The sequence below is a fragment of the Phragmites australis genome, chromosome 12, assembly GCF_958298935.1.
Source record: "Phragmites australis chromosome 12, lpPhrAust1.1, whole genome shotgun sequence".
NCBI lineage: Eukaryota > Viridiplantae > Streptophyta > Magnoliopsida > Poales > Poaceae > Phragmites > Phragmites australis.
Window position 1 is genome coordinate 5,443,361 of NC_084932.1, and position 20,775 is coordinate 5,464,135.

The 20,775-nt window shown below is 40.9% G+C and overlaps 1 protein-coding gene across 1 annotated transcript; it reads left to right on the forward strand.

Annotated features, from left to right (window-relative positions):
* Window positions 1-163: 163 nt before the first annotated feature.
* Window positions 164-11,425, forward strand: LOC133886253 (protein CELLULOSE SYNTHASE INTERACTIVE 3-like). Its single transcript, XM_062325999.1, has 8 exons — window positions 164-336; window positions 1,895-2,022; window positions 2,339-5,390; window positions 6,536-9,080; window positions 9,372-9,826; window positions 10,106-10,222; window positions 10,333-10,483; window positions 10,578-11,425. Exons 2-8 carry the CDS (start codon window positions 1,943-1,945, stop codon window positions 10,583-10,585), a joined length of 6,408 nt encoding a protein of 2,135 aa, XP_062181983.1. The 5' UTR covers window positions 164-336; window positions 1,895-1,942; the 3' UTR covers window positions 10,586-11,425.
* The last annotated feature ends 9,350 nt before the right edge of the window (window positions 11,426-20,775 follow it).

Genomic DNA, 20,775 nt, shown 5'->3' on the forward strand with positions numbered 1-20,775 from the left:
CCCCGCGCGGCTTCATATATACTGCTTCATATATACTAATGCCACACGGCTTCCAGCTACACGTACGCCATATTGAAATCGTCCACTGCTAAAGTGGAAAGTAATTAATTCCTACATAAACGCCCAGGTGGTTGTCCATCTCCCAAATAACGCGACACCGACAGGAGTGATCAGCAAAAAAAAAAAAAGCAATTCTCCCTCCTCCCAAAGCTCTCCCATCTCTCTCCAACGGACGCACGCGCACACCACTCCAACAACAGTGGCACAGCGCAGCGGGCAAGTGAGCGGAGCGAGGCGAGCCGTCGCCGCCGGGCATCGCCGTCCGCCAGCCTCCGGGTGAGTCCCCGCTCCCCCGTCCATTGATCTCGCCTGATCCTTGCAGCTCGCGCGGCGCGCCCGGGCGCCTCGCTTGATCCTTGCAGCTCGCGCGGCGCTACAGGGGTTTTGCTTGCGTTTAGCGGAGTGCGGGCGCGGCAGCCGAGATCTCACGCCTGGGGTGCTCCGTTGGCGAGGCGTGGGGAGGAGGGCGGTGGGGTTTGGGTGGTTCGAGTGATCCTGACGGATTCGGTGGGTGCGGGTGTCGCTCTGCGGGGGAGGGGGAGCGATCTGTGGAGAGGTGATGGTTGGGAGTTTCGAAAGGGGATGGCATAATTCTGCAGAGGCTCCATCGCCAACCAGTTATTTTTGCTTCGTGAATGTGTCGGTTTCCTGATCTAAGGAAGTGTGGAAATCTGCCTCCTTTTATCGATTATAACGGTAACAATAATCCGTGAAACAGCCAGTTATGGTGAAACTATGCATGCTGGATACTGCTGCAGTCAGGGACACTCTAGCTTCTAGCCACATGAATCGTTATAGGTTGCTGTGGAATTGTGGGGATTTCGCTCTGTCACAATGGTAGCATCTTGCTCCTTTAATTTGGTGAATTGGGGGAAAGACAGTATTTACTTGTGCAATAAGAGAAATGGATTTCGTTCTTGTGTGCATTTGCGTAGGAAAAGCAAGTGCCATTGCAGTTAACTTATCTAAGAAGATATGTTGCTAGTGGAATCCGCAGATTGGGTGATGAGTGGCAATTGGTTTAGTAATTTCTGATAGTTAAGTGAAAACTATACCTTTTGTTTGTTTTACCATGACGATTCTAACATTGCACTTCATAAGATTGTCTTGTAGTTGTAGAGTGTTAGGGCTTGCGCTTAAGGTTTTGGTTGTCTGCTTTGCTTCTATCAATGAAATAATGAGCTTGATGGCTGGAATGGCATCACCTTGGATACCAACTTCCATGGAGTCCACCATGTGCGAAATTCCTCTTCAGGTCCATTACACAAAATTGTGGTTATTGTGTGTGTCCTCATGCAGTCTTTCTCAGATGATGTGTTGCAATATCTCAACAACTGATTCCTTTCCTAGTTTAGTCTAAATCGTGATTGTCATATTTTGTGAAGCCTGATGATGATGTAAGGAAAAACTTTTCTATTTATGTATTACTCGGAACAGAATTCATGCATTTTAGGTGAGATTCATAACCTTGTAGAAGATTTAGAATGAAATTCTTTGCCCCAGAGACCAGAGAGCTAGTTCATTCTATCTTGATTTTTGTAATGTTTCCTTGCAATATGTTTAAGCTATGGGTACACTCTCTTGTTCTTTTGCAGTTAGAACTGGATCTTCTGACTGTACTATGATGCATCTTTTAGTTTGTTGCTTTAGTGTTTTTAAGCTGGCATGAGTATATTATTATCTTGGTAATTGCATGATTAAGTGGCAACTTCTCTTTTCCTTTTGCTTCTTTCTTTTTTCCTTTTGATATCATGGTATGTTAATGCGGAAAAGGAATGACACAGGCTGGCATAATCATTTTATTATGCTAATTACTTTCAGTTTTATCTTATAGGAGGATATATAAAACAATTCAAGGTGTAAAGTTGGTATCTATTTAATCATGGCAAATTCCAACTCTTCAGAACCTCGAGACTCTCGAGAGCCTACTTCACCCTCACCATCGACATCTTCTATATCGAGGTATAACATATCTCAATTTTTTCCCTCTTGCTCATTTATTATGTTTACGAGTTAGTTCTAAACTGCTAATCCACAACAAAAAAGGAAATATATTGGTATATTCTGGAGTTGCTATTGCTTTGCAAAATTAGCTTAGCTGGCTGCTCTTGTTTCATTTCATCTCACAGCCTTTTTTGTGTTTGTTTGAAGCCTTTTTGTTTCACCTTTTTCCTTCTTTGTTTCATGCACCTGAAATCCTTCTTTGTTGAAGTTATAAGAAGCAGCAGCTAGCAAACGCTCATCCTATTTAATTTATTATTTGTTCACTGTTGTATAGGGGAAAAAGTGACCTTGCAGAAGTCGATGATCCTGAAAGTGCAATGTCCACTGTTGCTCGATTGTTGGAAGAGCTCCATGCTAGCATGATATGTCCATTAGAGAAGGAAGTGACAATCAGAAGGTTACTTGAACTGGCAAAAGCAAAAAAGGAGGCAAGGATTTTGATTGGTAGCCACTCTCAGGCAATGCCACTATTTATATCTACCCTTAGAATTGGGACATCTGCAGCAAAAATAAATGCTGCAGCACTACTTGGTGCAATCTGTAAGGAAGAAGACCTGCGTGTGAGGGTCCTCTTAGGAGGTTGTATACCACCCTTACTCTCCCTTTTGAAGTCTGAATCTGCTGAAGCGAAAAAGGCTGCTGCTGAAGCAATTTATGAAGTGTCTTCTGGTGGACTTTCGGATGACCACATAGGCAGGAAAATATTTGTAACCGAAGGTGTTGTGCCGACTCTGTGGGACTTGCTCAATCCTAGGTCACGCCAAGATCGAGTGGTTGAGGGCTTTGTGACTGGGGCTTTAAGGAATCTCTGCGGGGAGAAAGATGGTTACTGGAAGGCCACACTTGAAGCTGGCGGCGTTGAAATTATTACTGGTCTTCTTTCATCCAAAAATACTTCTTCACAGTCAAATGCTGCCTCCCTATTGGCACGGTTTATCTCTGCTTTTGGTGATTGCATTCCCAAAATTATAGATGCTGGGGCTGTTAAGGCCCTTCTTCACCTTCTAAATCGAGATAATGTCATTTCCGTTCGTGAAAGTGTGGCTGATGCTTTGGAGGCCATATCTTCCAAGTCTAGTATTGCAAAGAAAGCTGTGGTGGATGCAGGCGGCCTTCCTATTCTGATTGGAGCTGTTGTAGCTCCCTCAAAAGAATGCATGCAGGGTGATACATGCCATTCTCTACAAAGCCATGCTGTCCATGCTTTATCAAATATTTGTGGTGGAACAACTTCTCTGTTGCTTTACCTTAGTGAGCTCTGCCAAGCACCCCGGTCACCTGTTACTCTTGCTGACATTCTTGGAGCACTTGCATATTCGTTGATGGTTTTTGATGGCACTGATGGTAAATCCTTTGACCCAGTTAAGATAGAAAATACTTTGGTTGTGCTCCTAAAGTCTCATGACAGTAAGCTTGATCGTATTCTTGAGGCTTTAGCGAGTTTATATGGAAATGCTTGTCTCTCTGACAGACTTGATCACTCAAATTCTAAGAAGGTTCTTGTTGGGTTGATCACCATGGCTTCTTCTGATGTTCAGGAACATCTTGTTCGTGCCTTAACCAGCTTGTGTTGTGATGGTCTTGGAATATGGGAGGCTCTTGGAAAGAGAGAAGGAGTTCAGTTGCTAATATCGTTACTTGGGCTTTCCAGTGAGCAGCAGCAGGAATATGCAGTTTCATTGTTGGCTATCTTGAGTGATGAAGTAGATGACAGTAAGTGGGCGATAACAGCTGCTGGAGGTATCCCTCCACTTGTCCAGCTACTAGAAACGGGATCTCAAAAATCAAAGGAGGATGCAGCTCATATCATATGGAACATGTGCTCTGACAGTGATGATATCAGAGCATGTATTGAGAGTGCTGGGGCTGTTTTGGCACTGATTTGGCTTCTAAAGAGTGGTAGTACTCGTGGACAAGAGGCATCAGCCAAAGCACTCAAGAAGCTGATACGATCTGCTGATTCTGCTACAATTAATCAACTGTTAGCACTACTTCTCAGTGACTCACTGAGCTCAAAGGCCCATGTCATTACAGTTCTCGGGCATGTCCTTGTGATGGCTCCTCAGAGAGATCTAGTCCAGAATGGAGCTGCAGCCAATAAAGGCCTTAGGTCACTTGTTCTTGTTCTTGAATCATCAAATGAAGGAACACAGGAGATTGCTGCAACTGTGTTGGCTGATATTTTCACGACGCGCCAGGATATTTGTGACATCTTGGCAACTGATGAAATTGTTCAGCCATGCATGAAGCTTTTGACAAGTGGAAATCAAGTTATTGCAACACATTTTGCCCGAGCTTTAGGAGCGCTATCGTGTTCAGCTAATGCCATGTCAAAGAACAAGATGTCATGTTTAAATGAAGGTGATGTGCGACCTCTTATAGAGATGGCAAAGACATCATCTATTGATGTTGCTGAAACAGCATTTGCTGCATTGGCAAATCTCCTATCAGATGCACAGATTGCTAAAGAAGCACTAGATGACAATATTGTCTTGGCTTTGACTAGAGTGCTTAAGGAGGGGAGTTTAGAAGGCAAGATTAGTGCTGCACGGTCACTTTGTCAGTTGCTCAATCAGTTCCCCCTCAGTGATGTTCTTCCAGATTATTTGCAGTGCTGTTTTTTAATTCATGCACTGCTGGTGTGTCTATCTGGCATCAGTTTGGACAACGTTACAAGTTTGGAACCCCTCAATGTGCTTGCATTGATGGCCAGAACCAAGGAGGGTGCACATTTTAGTCCCCCTCTGTGTACTGCCTTTCTTGAAATTTCAGAAAGCTTAGAACCTTTAGTTCGTTGTGTTAGTATTGGGCTTCCACCGATTCAAGATAAGTCCATTCAAATCCTTGCAAGTCTCTGTCAGGGCCGACCTTCTCCACTTGGTGAATATTTAAACAGAAGCCAAGGATGTGTTGCTTCTCTTGCTAGTAGAGTTATGGAGTCAACAGATATGGAAATAAGAATCAGCAGTGCAGTCACCCTCATATCTGCAATGAGGGACAGCAGAGAACAGTCGATTGATGTTCTTGAAGCATCAAAACTTCTGAAGAATCTAATATCTGCACTCATCGATATGCTGAAGCAACATTCCTCTTCAACGTCCCTAGACATTGAAGTTTGGAAACCTTGCACGGAAGAAAGTTTGTTTCATTATGAGCAGGATGTTTTGAATGTGCCTGAGTTAGGAAAGGTTTCTGAAGAAACTGTTGCACTTTGGTTGCTCTCACTGATTTGTTCTTATCATGCAAAGAGTAAATATACTGTTATGGAGCTCGGTGGTGTTGATGCTGTTTCTGATAGACTTGCTAGCTATGCTGCTCATCGACAGGTGGATGTTTCACATTTAAAATTTCTGTTTTCATATATCTCACTTTTTAACTGCAATAAGTTGGTGCTAAATTCAAGATATTTTCTGCCTGCAACTGCTATATTGTTGAGTGGAGGGGTACATCAGGGTATATAAATTTAAGTCTGTTATCTTTGTGTGCCAACAATTTTTTCCCTTTTGGTTCTGTGTCAGTTCAACCTGCTATGCCCCCCTCCCCCCCCCCCCCCAAACACACACACAAAAAAGAGATCCCTTTGACCATGTTACATGGCTTGGTAATCTATTTGTACCGGTACTGTGAAAATCTTAGTTTCATTTTTGGACTGACGTTGTGACTAGTGTAATGCTGGATACAAAAAGATAGCTCTGCTTATATATTCATCCACTGTTCATTTTTTTTGCTCATGTCTGAAGTACATCTAACTCTGAACTGGTTCCTGTAAAAGGATGAGCTTGTTGATCAGTTTTAGGTGACCTAGTTACACTAGAAAAACAGATATACCAGCACATATAGTGACATTAGTCTTTCATGTTAAGATATTGAGTATGCAAAACCAATGGGCATTTTTGGACTATGGGTGAATTCTTATTTTCTATTTTTGGACTATTGGTTATTCAAACATTTAATGGAAGATTCTAGGAAGAGTTTAATATGATTTGTTATGCTGTTTCTGATTCTACACAAAGTCTGCTTACATATAAAATCATTATCCTAACTATGGAAACAGAAGTCCATTCATACACCCTACAGCTAAATTGTGTATATACCTTGCAAGATGAAATCTTTTGGTTGATCTATTTCATTTTTTATGCCAACTTGCCCAGTAAATCAAGGGAAATGGTAGACTCCAGATTGACACCCTTTTTCTTGATATTAGAGCTGTATTGCTTGGGTACCAGGTATAGAGGTGTACAAATATTATTGCACATATTAGTTCCTACTGTTCAATTGCTGTTGAAAACAGAACGATCAAGAATACGAATCATGATAGCCCACTTACTGTAGCTGAATTATTCTGCACTCCAGAGATCTGATACCTTATGTCCATGTTTTTATTCTTTGTTGCATTACTTGTCTTTTCCATATTTTACTGTTTCTTCTCCTATGCCTATTTCCAGGCCCTAATAGCTCCTGCATATTACAGGAACAGTATGAAGACTCAGAAAATATGTGGACTTGTGCCCTTCTGTTGGCCACTTTATTTCAGGATTCATTGGTTGTTCAATCTTCAGAAATAATGCGAACAATACCTTCTTTAGCTTCATTGCTAAAATCTGATGATATCATCGATAAGTACTTTGCTGCGCAATCACTGGCTAGCCTTGTTTCCACTGGAAGCAGAGGTATACAGCTTGCTATTGCAAATTCTGGTGCAGTTGTGGGTGCTATAGGCTTGATCGGACAGGTGGAATGTGATATGCCAAACCTTGTTACAATGGCGGAAGAATTCAAGTTGGCAGAGAATCCAAGTCAAATAATATTGAGAAGCCTTTTTGAGCTTGAAGATGTTTGCACTGGTGCTACTGCTCGAAGGTCCATACCCTTGCTAGTGGACCTACTTAAACCAATGCCTGACAGACCAGGTGCACCTCTGATCGCTTTGCACCTTCTGACTCAACTAGCGGAAGATAGCGAGGCAAATAAAGTTGCTATGGCGGAGGCTGGAGCTTTAGATGCTTTGACTAAGTATCTATCTTTAAGCCCTCAAGACTCAACTGAAACTACTATAACCAATTTGCTAGGGATTTTATACAGTAATCCTGATCTTCTTTACCATGAATCATCACTTAGCACTTCAAATCAACTGGTAGCTGTCTTGCGTTTGGGCTCAAGAAGTTCTAGGCTTAGTGCAGTAAGGACGTTGCAGAAGCTCTTTGATTCAGAGAATATAAGGGACACTGAAGTGGCTAGGCAAGCTATTCAACCATTACTTGACATGCTTGAGTCAGGAACTGAAATAGAACAGCAGGCAGCACTTGGTGCACTTATCAATCTTTCTGCTGGGAATATCACAAAGGCTTCTGTTATGTTTGATGTAGAAGGCAACACACTTGAAAGCCTCTACAAAATTTTATCTTTCAGTTCGTCATTGGAGCTTAAGAAAGATGCTGCTCATCTCTGCTATATTTTATTTGAGAATTCAACCATACGTGCATCACCAATTGCAACAGAATGTCTTCAATCCCTGATATCATTAATGACATCAGGCTCTAGTTTGGTTGTTGAACCAGCTGTTTGTGCTCTGAATAGACTACTGGATGAGGAGTACAATGCAGAGATTGCTGCAACTAGTGAAGTTGTCGATCTTCTTGTTAGTTTTGTTCCTGGAACAAACTACCAGTTGTCTGAAGCGTGTATCGGTGCTCTCATAAAGTTGGGTAAGGACCGTCCAAACTGCAAGCTTGACATGGTTAAAGCTGGTATCATTGAGCATGCACTTGATATGATTCTTGATGTTCCTGTTGCTGTTAGTTCATCCATTGCTGAGTTGCTTCGCATTTTGACAAACAACAGTGGGATAGCTAAAAGTTCTGCTGCTGCAAAAATGGTGGAGCCACTTTTCTTGCTTTTACGTCGCCCTGATGTGACCATGTGGGACCAGCACAGTGCATTGCAAGCACTCGTAAATATTTTGGAGAAGCCTCAGAGTTTAGCAGCATTGAAGTTGACTTCCAGTCAAATAATTGAGCCGTTAATATCATTTCTTGAGTCTCCCTCTCAAGCGATTCAGCAACTTGGCACTGAGGTGCTATCACATCTTCTAGAACAGGAACATTTTCAACAGGATATCACTACCAAAAATGCAGTTGCCCCTCTGGTGCAGCTTGCTGGTATTGGAATCTTGAGCTTACAACAAACAGCAGTTAAAGCACTTGAAAGCATATCACAGAGTTGGCCCAAGGCTGTAGCAGATGCAGGTGGAATTTTCGAACTTTCAAAGGTAATTGTCCAGGATGACCCTCAGCCAAGTCAAGCATTATGGGAATCTGCGGCACTTGTGTTATGTAATGTTTTGCGTTATAACTCTGACAACTATGTCAAAGTCTCAATGGCTGTACTTGTAAGATTGCTGAACTCCACCATGGAGAGTACTGTCACAATAGCTCTCAGCGCTCTACTTGTTCAAGAGAAAAGTAGTTCACGCTGTGCTGTGGCCATGGCTGAGGCTGGGGCAGTACGTGCACTCTTGGAGCTCCTTAAGAGCCATCGGTGCGAGGAATCTGCAGCAAGATTGCTTGAAGCACTGATAAATAATTCAAGGGTCCGCGAAACAAAGGTTGCCAAATATGCTATTGCTCCTCTCTCACAGTACCTGTTAGACCCTCAGTCTAAGAATCAGTCAGCTAAGTTTCTTGTGACTCTTGCACTAGGCGACATTTTCCAGCATGAAGCACTCGCGAGAGCAAGTGACTCTGTATCTGCCTGCCGTGCTCTTGTAAGCCTACTTGAGGACCAGCCTACGGATGACATGACAATGGTTGCTATTTGTGCACTGCAAAGCTTAGTGATGCACAGCAGGACAAATAGGCGCGCTGTTGCTGAGGCTGGGGGCATTTTGGTTGTGCAGGAATTGCTTCTTTCTCCAAATGTGGATATTTCAGGACAGGCTGCTCTGCTAATCAAGTACCTATTTTCAAATCATACACTTCAAGAATACGTGTCGAATGAGCTCATCCGGTCTCTCACTGGTAAGACACCTGTCTCTGTGCTGAAATGTGTTACTGTATCGTAATATTTTCTTTCAGATGCCTGTTTTTCATGTTCATGTGTAAAGTCTCATGCCCTTGTATTGCGAGAATAAAATGTTTTTTTCATTTGGCATTTTGTCCTCGACACCATGTAAATGAATGATCAATATCTAATCAACATGAGATTATCAAGTGATAAAATATGTGAATTGCAAGTGTTGATGCATGTTACTGTACTTAATGATGAATTGATATTATTATTTCTCTAATATCAACTGCAATTTCTTGCAGCTGCCTTAGAAAGAGAGCTGCTCTCTACATCAACGATCAATGAAGTTATTCTGAGGACCATATATGTGATATTCAGCAACTTCAAAAAGGTTCGGTTTTCTGAGGCAGCAACCTTGTGCATACCCCATCTGGTTTGTGCCCTGAAGGATGGAAATGAGGCTGCCCAAGAGAGTGTGCTCGACACCCTTTGCTTGCTGAAAGAATCTTGGCCACAAATGAATGAAGAAATCGCTAAGGCCCAGTCCCTGATTTCAGCTGAAGCCATACCTGTACTACAAATGCTTATGAAGACCTGTCCTCCCAGTTTTCATGAGAGGGCTGATAGTTTGCTGCATTGCTTGCCTGGTTGCTTGACCGTGACCATTATACGTGGGAATAATTTAAAACAGACAATGGGGAGTACAAATGCATTTTGTTGCCTACAAATAGGAAACGGTCCTCCAAGGCAAACTAAGGTACTTTCTTGTAGATGATCCTACTCAATAATTCATTCATGATGCACTTGGCTCTTTCACTCCTGAAACTCAGTAATGCCCAGCAATGAGCCTTGCAAGACTGGGAACATTATTCTGTACGTGGATAATAGTAGAAATTATTGTTATGCAAGTTCCACTTCCGTATGTGGATATTAGTAGAAATTACTGTTATGCAAGTGCCACTTTTCTGAGGATCATAGATATTCTTAGTTGACATTTTTGTTGTCTGCGGCGGCTGATGTTTGTGCTGATGGTCAGGTGGTTAACCACAGCATCTGCCCAGTATGGAATGAGGGCTTCACTTGGTTATTTGACGTCGCCCCAAAAGGGCAGAAGCTATACATCTTATGCAAAAGTAAAAACACATTTGGAAAGGTACGGTCTTATACTCCAATGGATGGTATAGCTTCCTCGTGTGCTTTCTTTTCTTAGTTCTCGTCTGTAATTCCTTTGTTACTTCTCAAATGTTGCTACTCGCGTTGCAGTCAACCCTCGGAAGAGTCACCATCCAGATCGACAAAGTTGTTACCGAGGGTGTGTACAGTGGCTTCTTCAGCCTCAGCCACGACGGTGGTAAGGATGGCTCGAGAACACTAGAGATAGAGATCGTGTGGTCAAACAGGCCATCCAATGACAGTACGTAGCACGACTAGTTTGCCTGATACCAATCTTATGATCCTGGCTTTCATGTAAATCAGCCCCATAATCATCCAAATTCATTTTCATGTAGAAAGCTGAGCGCTTGATGACCCGCATCATTCAATTATATTGAGGTCCTTTCTGGATTGTAGCCTTGCAGCTGTAACAGATTTTGGACCGGGTATTTTTTTTGTACAGGTGAATTTATTTCCTGTAATTATAATTTAGAGTAGATCGGTGTCAGTATGGAGAAACAGAACTGACAGTAACATTGGTTGTAATTTCGTAGCATCATTTTGAGCATACCATTTTCAGAGGTAAAATTCGATTACCCAATTGCATTGATCTTTTTTTTTTCTTACAAGACAGTAAGTACACAGCTTCTATTACAAGGCAACATTTTTCTATACTGGACTGGAGACAAATATCTTATGCATCGTTGCAGTTGTAATTTTCGTTTCTCAGATGTGCTCTCGTGCTGTCTTATGTGCTGCCATGTGGTCATACCTGACGGGAGTAAAAATTTACTGGTATAAATTCTTCATAATTCCTCTCAGTCATCTGGCAACACCTCTCTGGTATCTCCAGTAGAATGTTGTTCCTTTTATGGTTTTGTCATGCCAACATCCGATGAAGTACTAGTGTTCTGCAGTATGCAGATGATTTTTCCTTGGTGATTTGGTGCTGACTCTACTGCAGGGCCAACTGAAAATTCACTGAGCAACCATAAATTCAGAAAACTTATGTGATCCTAATCTTTGCCTTGCAGGGTAAAAAATCCTGTCCCTTTCTGAAAATTCAGAGTGCAAGTCGTCTGCAGGGTATAAAAGGAGAATCTGCAGCCTTGCAGGGACACTGGGGATCTACAGTCCGCTCCCTGATGTACCAAATCCAGTAGGTTTTGAACGGATATCTGAGAAGATCTTGGTGCTTTGAAGAGGCACAGGGGGCAGCAGCCGTTCGCTTGTCTGCACATGATGGGATGGGAATCAGAGCCGCCCAAAGTAAACAAAGGTTACAAATTACGTTGCATCACACAAGTCACCAACCAGAGAGAGAGAGAGAGAGAGAGAGAGGCTTCTTTTCTTTCGAGTTTGTGCAGGGTGATATCTTGTGCTAATGACAAAAGATTAGGATCACATAAAAGGGTGGCAAAGAGTTTGGACAAGTCTGCTCATGCTCATGGTCATTTTTCTTGCCTCTTGACACAAGCACCTTCCATTCCAACTTTGAGCAAACTAGCGAACTAACATACGAGTGGTGAATGGCGTCACTTCATTTCCTCCTGTTTTGGAACTCAAATCCCTAATATTTAGTGCAATTTTGAATTAAATACTGAAAATTCTCAGAGCAACCTCCTATTCCAAACATACCCATAAGAGGCTAAATGAACATGATATTTTCATACTCAGTAAAACTGCTTTACTTTTTAATCACTGTTGCTCAGTAACTCATGTGTTCGAAGTAGGCTCCATGTTTCGACAACCGGTTGTTACTTGTTAGTTGAACTGGACGCCGCGTATTTGCTCGCGTCATCCCGCGTGGATCAGTTCTAGTGTTTCACACTTCCACTTGGTCGACTAATGCTTTGGCGGCCAGAGATTTTTTCAGTCAATAATATCAGCACTCCACTCAACAATAGTAATGCTTAGCCGGTTAGAACTATCAGCTAGTCTTCTTCTAGGGTTCTCTAGAGAGTAAAAAACACACACCGAGAAACCACCTGAGTAATTTCTCAAAGTTTTCTGAACTAACATACAAGCTGATGCCACTGAAATTAGATAAGAACAGGAACAAAAAATTCATCCTCGGTACATACCAAAGAGCAGGGCCGGTTCCGACGTCTCCAAGGCCCTAGGGCGAAACAAAAATTGAGGCCCTCTGATGAACATATGCATACAATATTGTTTAATTAAAGGGTCCTGTTACAGTACACCACTTACCTTCCGATGTCAAACAAATTTGAACCCTTGATTTAAAAGGGAAAAACAATTAAAAAGATAAATAAAATATGTTAACCGGTTGCTCCCGTTACTATCGGCAGGCTAGTTATGCCGGCTGTTAATCAGCAAGGAGATTCCGGGCTATAAAATTTAGTCTAGGGAGCAAATTTTTTTCCATAACTGGGCAACCAACGTATACTTGACGTTCTCTAGGATTAGTACACCGCATGTACCCAAGTCAAGGAGCCAAACGCACATATGCTACTTGGGAAACGTGTCCGGTCATGTGAACATGCATGATCATGTGAAGAGGTTTGTTCCAAGAGAACGTGTTCGGTCGATTAGTTGGAGATTTGGTTAGTTGACTTGGGGAAAAAAATCGGATGGGTTAGTTCACTTTCCAAAACAGTATGTGCTACTTGGGGAGAAAAATCCAGCCCTAATTAGTAGATTAGTTAACTTTCCAAAACAATAGGTATACAAATAAATATAATAATTATAGGTGACATATTACCCCTAGGTCACCTTCTTTAATTCTAGCCATCCGATCTAACTTAGATTGACGGTCCACAATTATTTAGGTGTAATGTAAAATTTCCCTTAATTAAAACACAATAATACTTATATATTATAAAAAACAAAAAAGTAAACTGTTGGTTTCTGCCCTCAGTGATCATCATAAACAATTTATCAATGGCCCCCTTTTGGAATTCTATCAACTTGTTTAATTGTTTTCCTTTTTGGCTTCCACACAAATGATTTATACACATCTTACCAAAAGGGAGTATAAGAGTGACATTGTAAATATTGGTTTAGAAGGAACAAAAGCACCTCGAACGTTGAACTTGTACTATACAATATTGGGAAGATGTCCTTAAAATAGATAACCAAATTATCTTTGGAAAATTGGTGCAAGGCTATAACTCAGAGAATCAAATATAAATAACAAAAATCTTACAATGAACTCACAACAGGGCTTGACACAATCCCCTTGTTATTCGTGCCTTCTCATTACCCTCTCAGACTTATACTACTTCAGAAACCTCAATAGAGGACCGACTATCATTATCGGTTCAGAATCTTCAACGACCAATTAATCATTGAGGTCACATAAACTGACAGTTATACCACTTATCACTTTCGGTTCATATTACCAATCGACAGAAATATATCATTGTCGGTTGGTAACGTGAACTGACAGTGATAATGTAGTATCACAACCGACTTTTGTTTCAAATCGGCAGTGATAATTGTATAATATAAAAGCTTGTGATCCTCTTCCCCAATCCAACCTAAATAGAAGGAGTTCTATTCTTCCACTGCCGGCGGCCATTTGTGGCGACTTGGTGCTTGGAGGCTTCAAAATTTAGATGAATCCACACGTTCTAGGTGCTCCAAGGTTAGTAACTTGATCTACCTTTCATTTGTAGTTAGCTTTACTTGCTAGACTGTTCTAGGTTTTGAAAGTAGGTGGTTGTTCCATGGTGATGAATTTTTAAGGAGCTAGACTGCAATTACCTTATTGTAGATGTATGAAGATTGCTTAGTTCAATTGTAGATTATGGTGGATGAGCTCATAAGGGGGATTTTTTTTGTTGAGATTGTTCATATAATTAATAATATAGCTAGGTTAATAGCTGTCTAGATAGATGAGTTACCTAGATCATTTATATGAATTTACATTAGCTAGGTATGAGCATACTTTAGTTCTAATTAAGTAGCATTACATATTTAATTCTCGTTAATTACTTTAGTGAGTTTAGATAATTAATAAAATATTGTGCGATTAATTATTAAAATTACATTTTTAATTATGATTGTTCATATGAACTTTAGATAGATACTACTACAGAAAACCCCTTCACTGCCAGTTTTGGAGCCGGTTGTAGGCAACGGGCAGTGATAGTCAAGTTCTACCAATGCTGGTTCGGTGGACCGGTAGTGAAGGGGACTATCACTGCTGGCTAAATGATTCAGCCGACAGTGATTCTCTGGCATCACTGCCGGCTGTATCCTTCGACTAGCAGGGATTTGTTGGAATCACTGCCGACCGAAGGTTTGAGCCGGCAATATTTTCCCTCTCCCCCCTCCACGGTCCTCCTCTCTGTCCTCTCTATACTCTCTCTCTCTCTCCTCAATCTCTCCGTCTATCTCCCAATACATGTATACAATGATACATATATCTACTGTAAATCAATAATAAAAACACATTCATTAATAAATAGTAATCAACACATATTACAAGTCAGACATCGACAAACACACAATATTACAAGTCACCCCCTGAAAAGTCGGTTGAGTTGAGCCAGTCTAGTATCCCTCTACCTCTCCCGTGACGAGGACCACATCCCTGAACTAACGATTGATGGCGTGAGTACGTCCGGGGACGCCAGGGGGCAAATGGTGGTGGAGCGGAGGACCCGGGAACGCCTAATCGACCGCAACATCGCCTATGCTCTAGGTTCGCCGGCATGTCAAAGACATCGAAGTCTGACGCCTGAACGCCTCTAGGTTTTGAGCCTTCGGCCTCCTTCGCAGCACACTAACGGACCACCCTCTCGTCCTCCTCCTCTTGGGCGCGTTTATGGGATACTGCTTCTTGCTCCTCTGTAGTGCACAGCTCACGAGCTAGCCTCTCATCCTCATCCTCTTGGGCACATTTACGAGATGCCGCTTCTTCCTCCTCCTTCGCATCATCATTGGAAGGTCATTGTATCCAAGAGTTGTCCGACGATACCAACTTCGCATCATACATAGTAATTCATATAATTCATTAATAAATGGAAAAATCTACGATTTACAACCTATATAGTTACATTGATCTTTTAAATGCATTTACCCCTGTGTATATTAATTTTAATTATCTAGCATTCTATTCTTATTTGATGTTTATTATTTTAATAGATTTTAAAGAGTGAATAAAGCATTATGTGATCATTTATTGATTTACTAAAATTTAGTTTGATATAATTAATTGTAGATGGACTAAAGATGGATGCATGATGTGGACCGTTGCTCCCTAAAGTTCATTAACGGCGTGACTGCTTTTCTGAGAGCGGCTGTGGAGTACAAGTCAAATAAATATGTAGACTATATATGTTGTTCATGAGTTCATTGCAAGAACGAGAAATAGTTTTCTACCACAGAACAAATACATTCACTTGATTCGAAGGGGTTTTAAGCCAAGCTATACCTATTGGACCGAGCACAGTGAATATGAGATTATATAGGAAGGGCAAAATATTGTTGAAGACAACGATATACCGGCTAACGCCGGATATGTTTCCAATTAAGATAAGTTTATCAACAACGACAAATATGATATAGATAAGATATTAGGGAGGAGGACTACACTAGTAAAGACATTTTCAAAAGTTTTAGCATATTCTACAATACTCTAAAACACTATTGTCTTAGGTTGCAAGAAGGAGCACACAAAGTTGCATACCCTATTTTCACTACTGCAACTGAAGGCAAGCAATGGTTGGACTGATAAGAGCTTCATAGAGTTTTTACATTTCTTATGGGGCGTGCTTCCAGAGAAAAATATGTTGCTTGAAACCACGTAACAAGCCAAGTAGGTTGTCTGCCCATTGAGATTATATTAGAAGTACAAAAAAAAATACATGCATGTTCAAATGATCGTATCCTATATTGGAAAGAGTATGCGGACTTGGATGTGTGTCCGGTGTGCAAAGCATCGTGGTACAAGTGCAACGATAATGACTTTAATGATAGCAATGATGTCGAGGTGAAGCGTAAGAAGAAAAGATCGCCTGCTAAGGTGGTGTGGTATTTTCCTTTAATCCCTAGGTTGAAGCATTTATTTACAAAGAAAAGACATGTCAAATTGATGTGATGGCACACCGAAGAGCATAAGAGAGATGAAATACTAAGACACCCTGCTGATTCTTCCCCGTGAAGAGAAATCAATAGAAAAATACATGAACCACTTATGATATAAGGAATATAAAATTTGGGTTGAGTACATATGGGATGAATCCTTTCGACACCATGAGTAGTTGTCATAGTACTTAGCTCGTGCCTTTATATATCTACAACCTTCCTCCTTGACTTTGACTAGTCAGTGGGACCCATTTGTCAATCAAATATCTTTTCCATTTTTTGAAATTAAATTAATCTGAGGGATATTCCATGAATGTTCCTCCCCCTTTCAGTTTCTTGATTTAATCCTTCGATCGAAATTCCAGTAACTTCACCGTTTCAACTCGGATTTTGACAATTCTTTTACCTAAATTCATCTAAATTCATAATCTATCTTTGCTAGTTTGGTAGTTATTAGGGTTCATTTGGGTTTCCTTTTGGTGTTAATTTGGTTCTTCCTTAGTTTAGGTCACATATCATCGTTTATTGCACTTTGTAGAAGAAGACGAGTTTATCGAGGAACCCGAAGATCCGGACTATGAGTAAGGACAAAAGGATTTTGAGGAAGAGAAGTCATAATTCCTTGACCATGTTGGACCTATGTTTCATAATCTAAAACACTGAACTTAAAATAGGATATACCCTTGCATGCTTTATACTTGCTTTGATTCAAATACTTGTGGTAGTTATAACCTATCTTACTATGCCATGCCTTGAGTAATTTCTTACCATGTCCCATGGTAGCCCTAGTTTATTTCCATCCACTACAACAAAACTAGTCATCTGCGCTGAGTATTAGTGCCGGTTAGGGCAGAACTGGCACTGATGAAGTATCAGTGTCGGTTCGTAACATCCCGCGCTCAATCATTGATTGAGCTGAGTTGAACAGACACTAATACTCAGTATCAGTGATGTTCTTAACACAAACTGGCACTAATACTATCAGTGTCGGTTTATAATTCGACCCGGCACTAATGTTAGAGCGGACCTGAAATTTTGGTTCAATCGGCTTCACATTCGCTGGCCTTCTCATCTCCGTGCGCCGATATTTTCAGTGCCCACAACTCTCATCCACTCTCTCGACCACTTATCTCTCTATCTCCTCTCCCTCTCCACCTAGATCCACGTGACAGGTGATCGACGACTCTCACGCCAGGTTGGGGCTGCTCCCAGAGGCGCGCAGTTCACAGTGTTCGTTTGACGGTACGGGTAGCGGTACTCCGGCCCTGAGTAGTACGCACGGTCATTGCGCGTGTTCGTAGCCAACCTGGCCCACGCCGTGGCGCATCAGGCTCTGGACCCCACCGTGCGGTAGCAGTACCTTGATGTGAAGAACCTCATCAGCGGTAGGCGGCCTCTCTCTCTCTCTCTCTGTGCCCTGGCCCCCCGACTCTCTCGATTTTGGTTGGGTTGCACGTGATTTGACATTTGAGAGGGTTGTGTGTCTTGGTTATGTGTGTGCATAGATGAGAGGGATGAGATGGCGAGAGCGGATTCAGACAAGTTCGCGGCCATCATCACGCAAGTGGAGAGCTTGCACGAGCTCAGTAAGGATCATTTTTGTCGCTTGCGAAACAACTGCATTTTTATTCTCAGAAGAAATCGTTCTTATTCGTCGAACTTTGAAGAGGCGTGAGGTGTTTATGCTTGGAATTGTCATTTCAAACTTGAGGCTTTGGCATTAGAAAGGAGTTTTTATCATTTCAACGGTTTTGGAGGTTGATAAGGTGTTTTATCATTTGAATGTTGTGTTATATGATAGAACACAGTGGGGGTACAATCGACAGGTTAAGCTATTTTATGTGAATTTATGCTTTATCAATCGACAAGTTTAGCTATTTGGAGCTCAAAGTCTATGGAGGATCATCTATCCGAAAAACTCTGGTCAAGGAAGCGGCTTCTTGGTGCCACACATCTGATCCTCGATGAACAAACCCCCGCGGCCCCTGCTGCTTTTTTGACTTGTGACGACCCCCCTCCCCGTGACTACTATGGTCGCTCTCACTCAAATATAGCAATTTATGTGTCAGTGCAGTTTGTGGGAGTCGAACCCATGATCTCACCCCACGGGCGAAGCTTCCTTACTATTTCACCTCACAGTCATACCTGATGGCTATGGAACATTTTATTCTTTTGACCTTTCTTGCTCAAATCTTTGGACAGTTATTTGGGTATATAGATTGCTTCAAGTGAAAATGTTGTCAAATACAAAATTGTATATATCATCGAGATCTACAATTTTCATATAAAGTTTGTCACCATCCGTCTCTGTATGAAACAGTTTGTCTCAAATCGATGCATCATTCGGTAAAACAGTCATAACTTTTGCATACAGAGTCTGATTTTGACATTCGATATCTACTTTCGAAGCTAACGAGGAGGCGTATATGAAAAAATATATATGTGTTTACACATGTACCTTTCTTGGCCCCCCCAAAAAGGCTCAGAAGACTCTCGACAAGACCTCTGAAGTTTTTGATCGAAAATTTACCTTCTCTAATTTGCTTGAATTTTTTTGAGACATAGTGCTACATCTGAAAGTGAGTGCTACGCAGACGTTTCATCAATCCGAGTTATCAAACTCATAATAAAAAGCTTTGAATTTGCAGTTTTCAATGTTGTGGCCCTGTGTGTGGCTTTTTCAATCATTCCTATTAGTTTTACACCAGATCCAATAATTTACTTTGTGGTTCAGTTTGTGGTTTTCCTTCGATAGTGTTTAGACAATTATTTGGGCATCTATATGGCTTCAAATAAAAAAGTTATCAACTACAAAATTGTAGATCTCATCGAATTCTACAAATTTCATATAAAGTTTGTCTCCATTGAACTTTATATAAATTTTTTTTATCTCCATCTGACTTCATATAATGAACTGGCAGTGTTAGTATCACTGCCGATTTTTTAATTGAACTAGCAGTAATAGTTAATTATCACTGCTGGTTCTAGTTATAAATTGACAGTGATAATGCCTCTATTATCACTGCTAGTTCATGACTAGAATCGTAGTGATAATCAACTATCACAACCGGTTCATATAACGAACCGACAGTGATAGTGATAATCAAGTATCACTGTCGGTTCAATTAAAAAATTGGTAGTGATACTAATCACTATAGGTTCGTTATATGAACCGGCTGTGATAGTTGATTATCAGTATCGATTTTTGCCGGATAGGCTTTTATTGTCAGTTTTCTTGTAAGAACCACAACCAGTTATTTTTGAACTGGCAGTGAAAAGGGGGCAATGATAACTTTTTCTGTAGTAGTGTATCTTTAGTACTATGTATCCACTAGCCTAAAAGTTGGGAACTACAGAGAATTGAATAGCTTCTCCCAGGGTCAAAAACCCTTATTTATGACTTCAAGCTCAGGTTGTTAGTGACATGCTTTTAACCGGATATCACACTTAATCATCTACATCAAAACTTGCTTTATGCTCAAAGCTGTGCCTTATAGCCTCAATCTTTGTTAATCCCTTAAGCATCTATCAACTTCTTGAGTAGTATTGTGGTTTGCTGAGTACCTTTCATATTCACTCTTGCTTGTTGAATAGATGAGGAGCCAAGGTTCGACCTTTTTGAATTTGAGGATGATGAGTAGAAGTCTAAGGCTACGTTCACACCCATGTATTCTGTGGCATTGGGCCACTATCTTTTCCGCCATTGTTTGATTTGGCAGGTCGGTCGTGAATGTAATGAATCCTATGAATTAATACCTTTTGTATTAGTAAACTTTTATGTTGTAATCTTAATGAAAGTATGACTATGATACTATTCTATCAAAATCTATGTGTATTAGCTAGTATTCTAAAGACTAATACATAAAGTATAGGAGAAACCAAATCAAAGTCTGACTCATACTGTATGGCTACTTGGGTCAGGGCCTTAAACTTCATGGGCCCTAGGCTGTCGCCCCTTTTGCCGTGGTAGAAATAAGGATATCATCATAAATAATGACAACAACCTTGTACATTAGTCTGAATCAACATTATCCACTTAAGGATTGTCGTCACAATCACCATAGAAGTTGCCGCCGCCATCAGCCGGGGCACGAATCTTCTAGCAAATTTAGGTTTTATTTGGTACAGTTCTAGATTCTTCTAGAAACATTTCGGATTGGGTTTCTCCTTAGAAACATTTCTACAGTGAATTGAAATCAATTTGTGTAATTGTTTGGCTAGTTAAGTAGATTCGGATTCCTGAATATTGTATATGAGAGGAGGAGATGATTCTATTAAGAAACACCATTTTGAGTGATTCTTTTCCTAGTAAAAAAACAAAAAAAATATTTTGGTTTCTTATAGGAATCAGAAACCAAACTACTCGTTTGGTAGGGATTCTCCTGTTTCTAAATAGAAACACCCTAAGGTCCTGTTTATTTGGGTTTTTGTTTCACAAAAACCAGAAGCTCAAATAAACAGACTATTTTTGCTGGCTTCCTTCTTAGATCCTATTTATTT

What these genes read in the sequence shown, in the direction of transcription:
- LOC133886253 (XM_062325999.1), top strand. Translation starts at nt 1,943, where the DNA reads ATGGCAAATTCCAACTCTTCAGAACCTCGAGACTCTCGAGAGCCTACT. An exon ending in GTCCTCCAAGGCAAACTAAG is followed by an intron (nt 9,827 to 10,105) that starts GTACTTTCTTGT and finishes GCTGATGGTCAG; the next exon opens with GTGGTTAACCACAGCATCTG. An exon ending in GTAAAAACACATTTGGAAAG is followed by an intron (nt 10,223 to 10,332) that starts GTACGGTCTTAT and finishes CTCGCGTTGCAG; the next exon opens with TCAACCCTCGGAAGAGTCAC.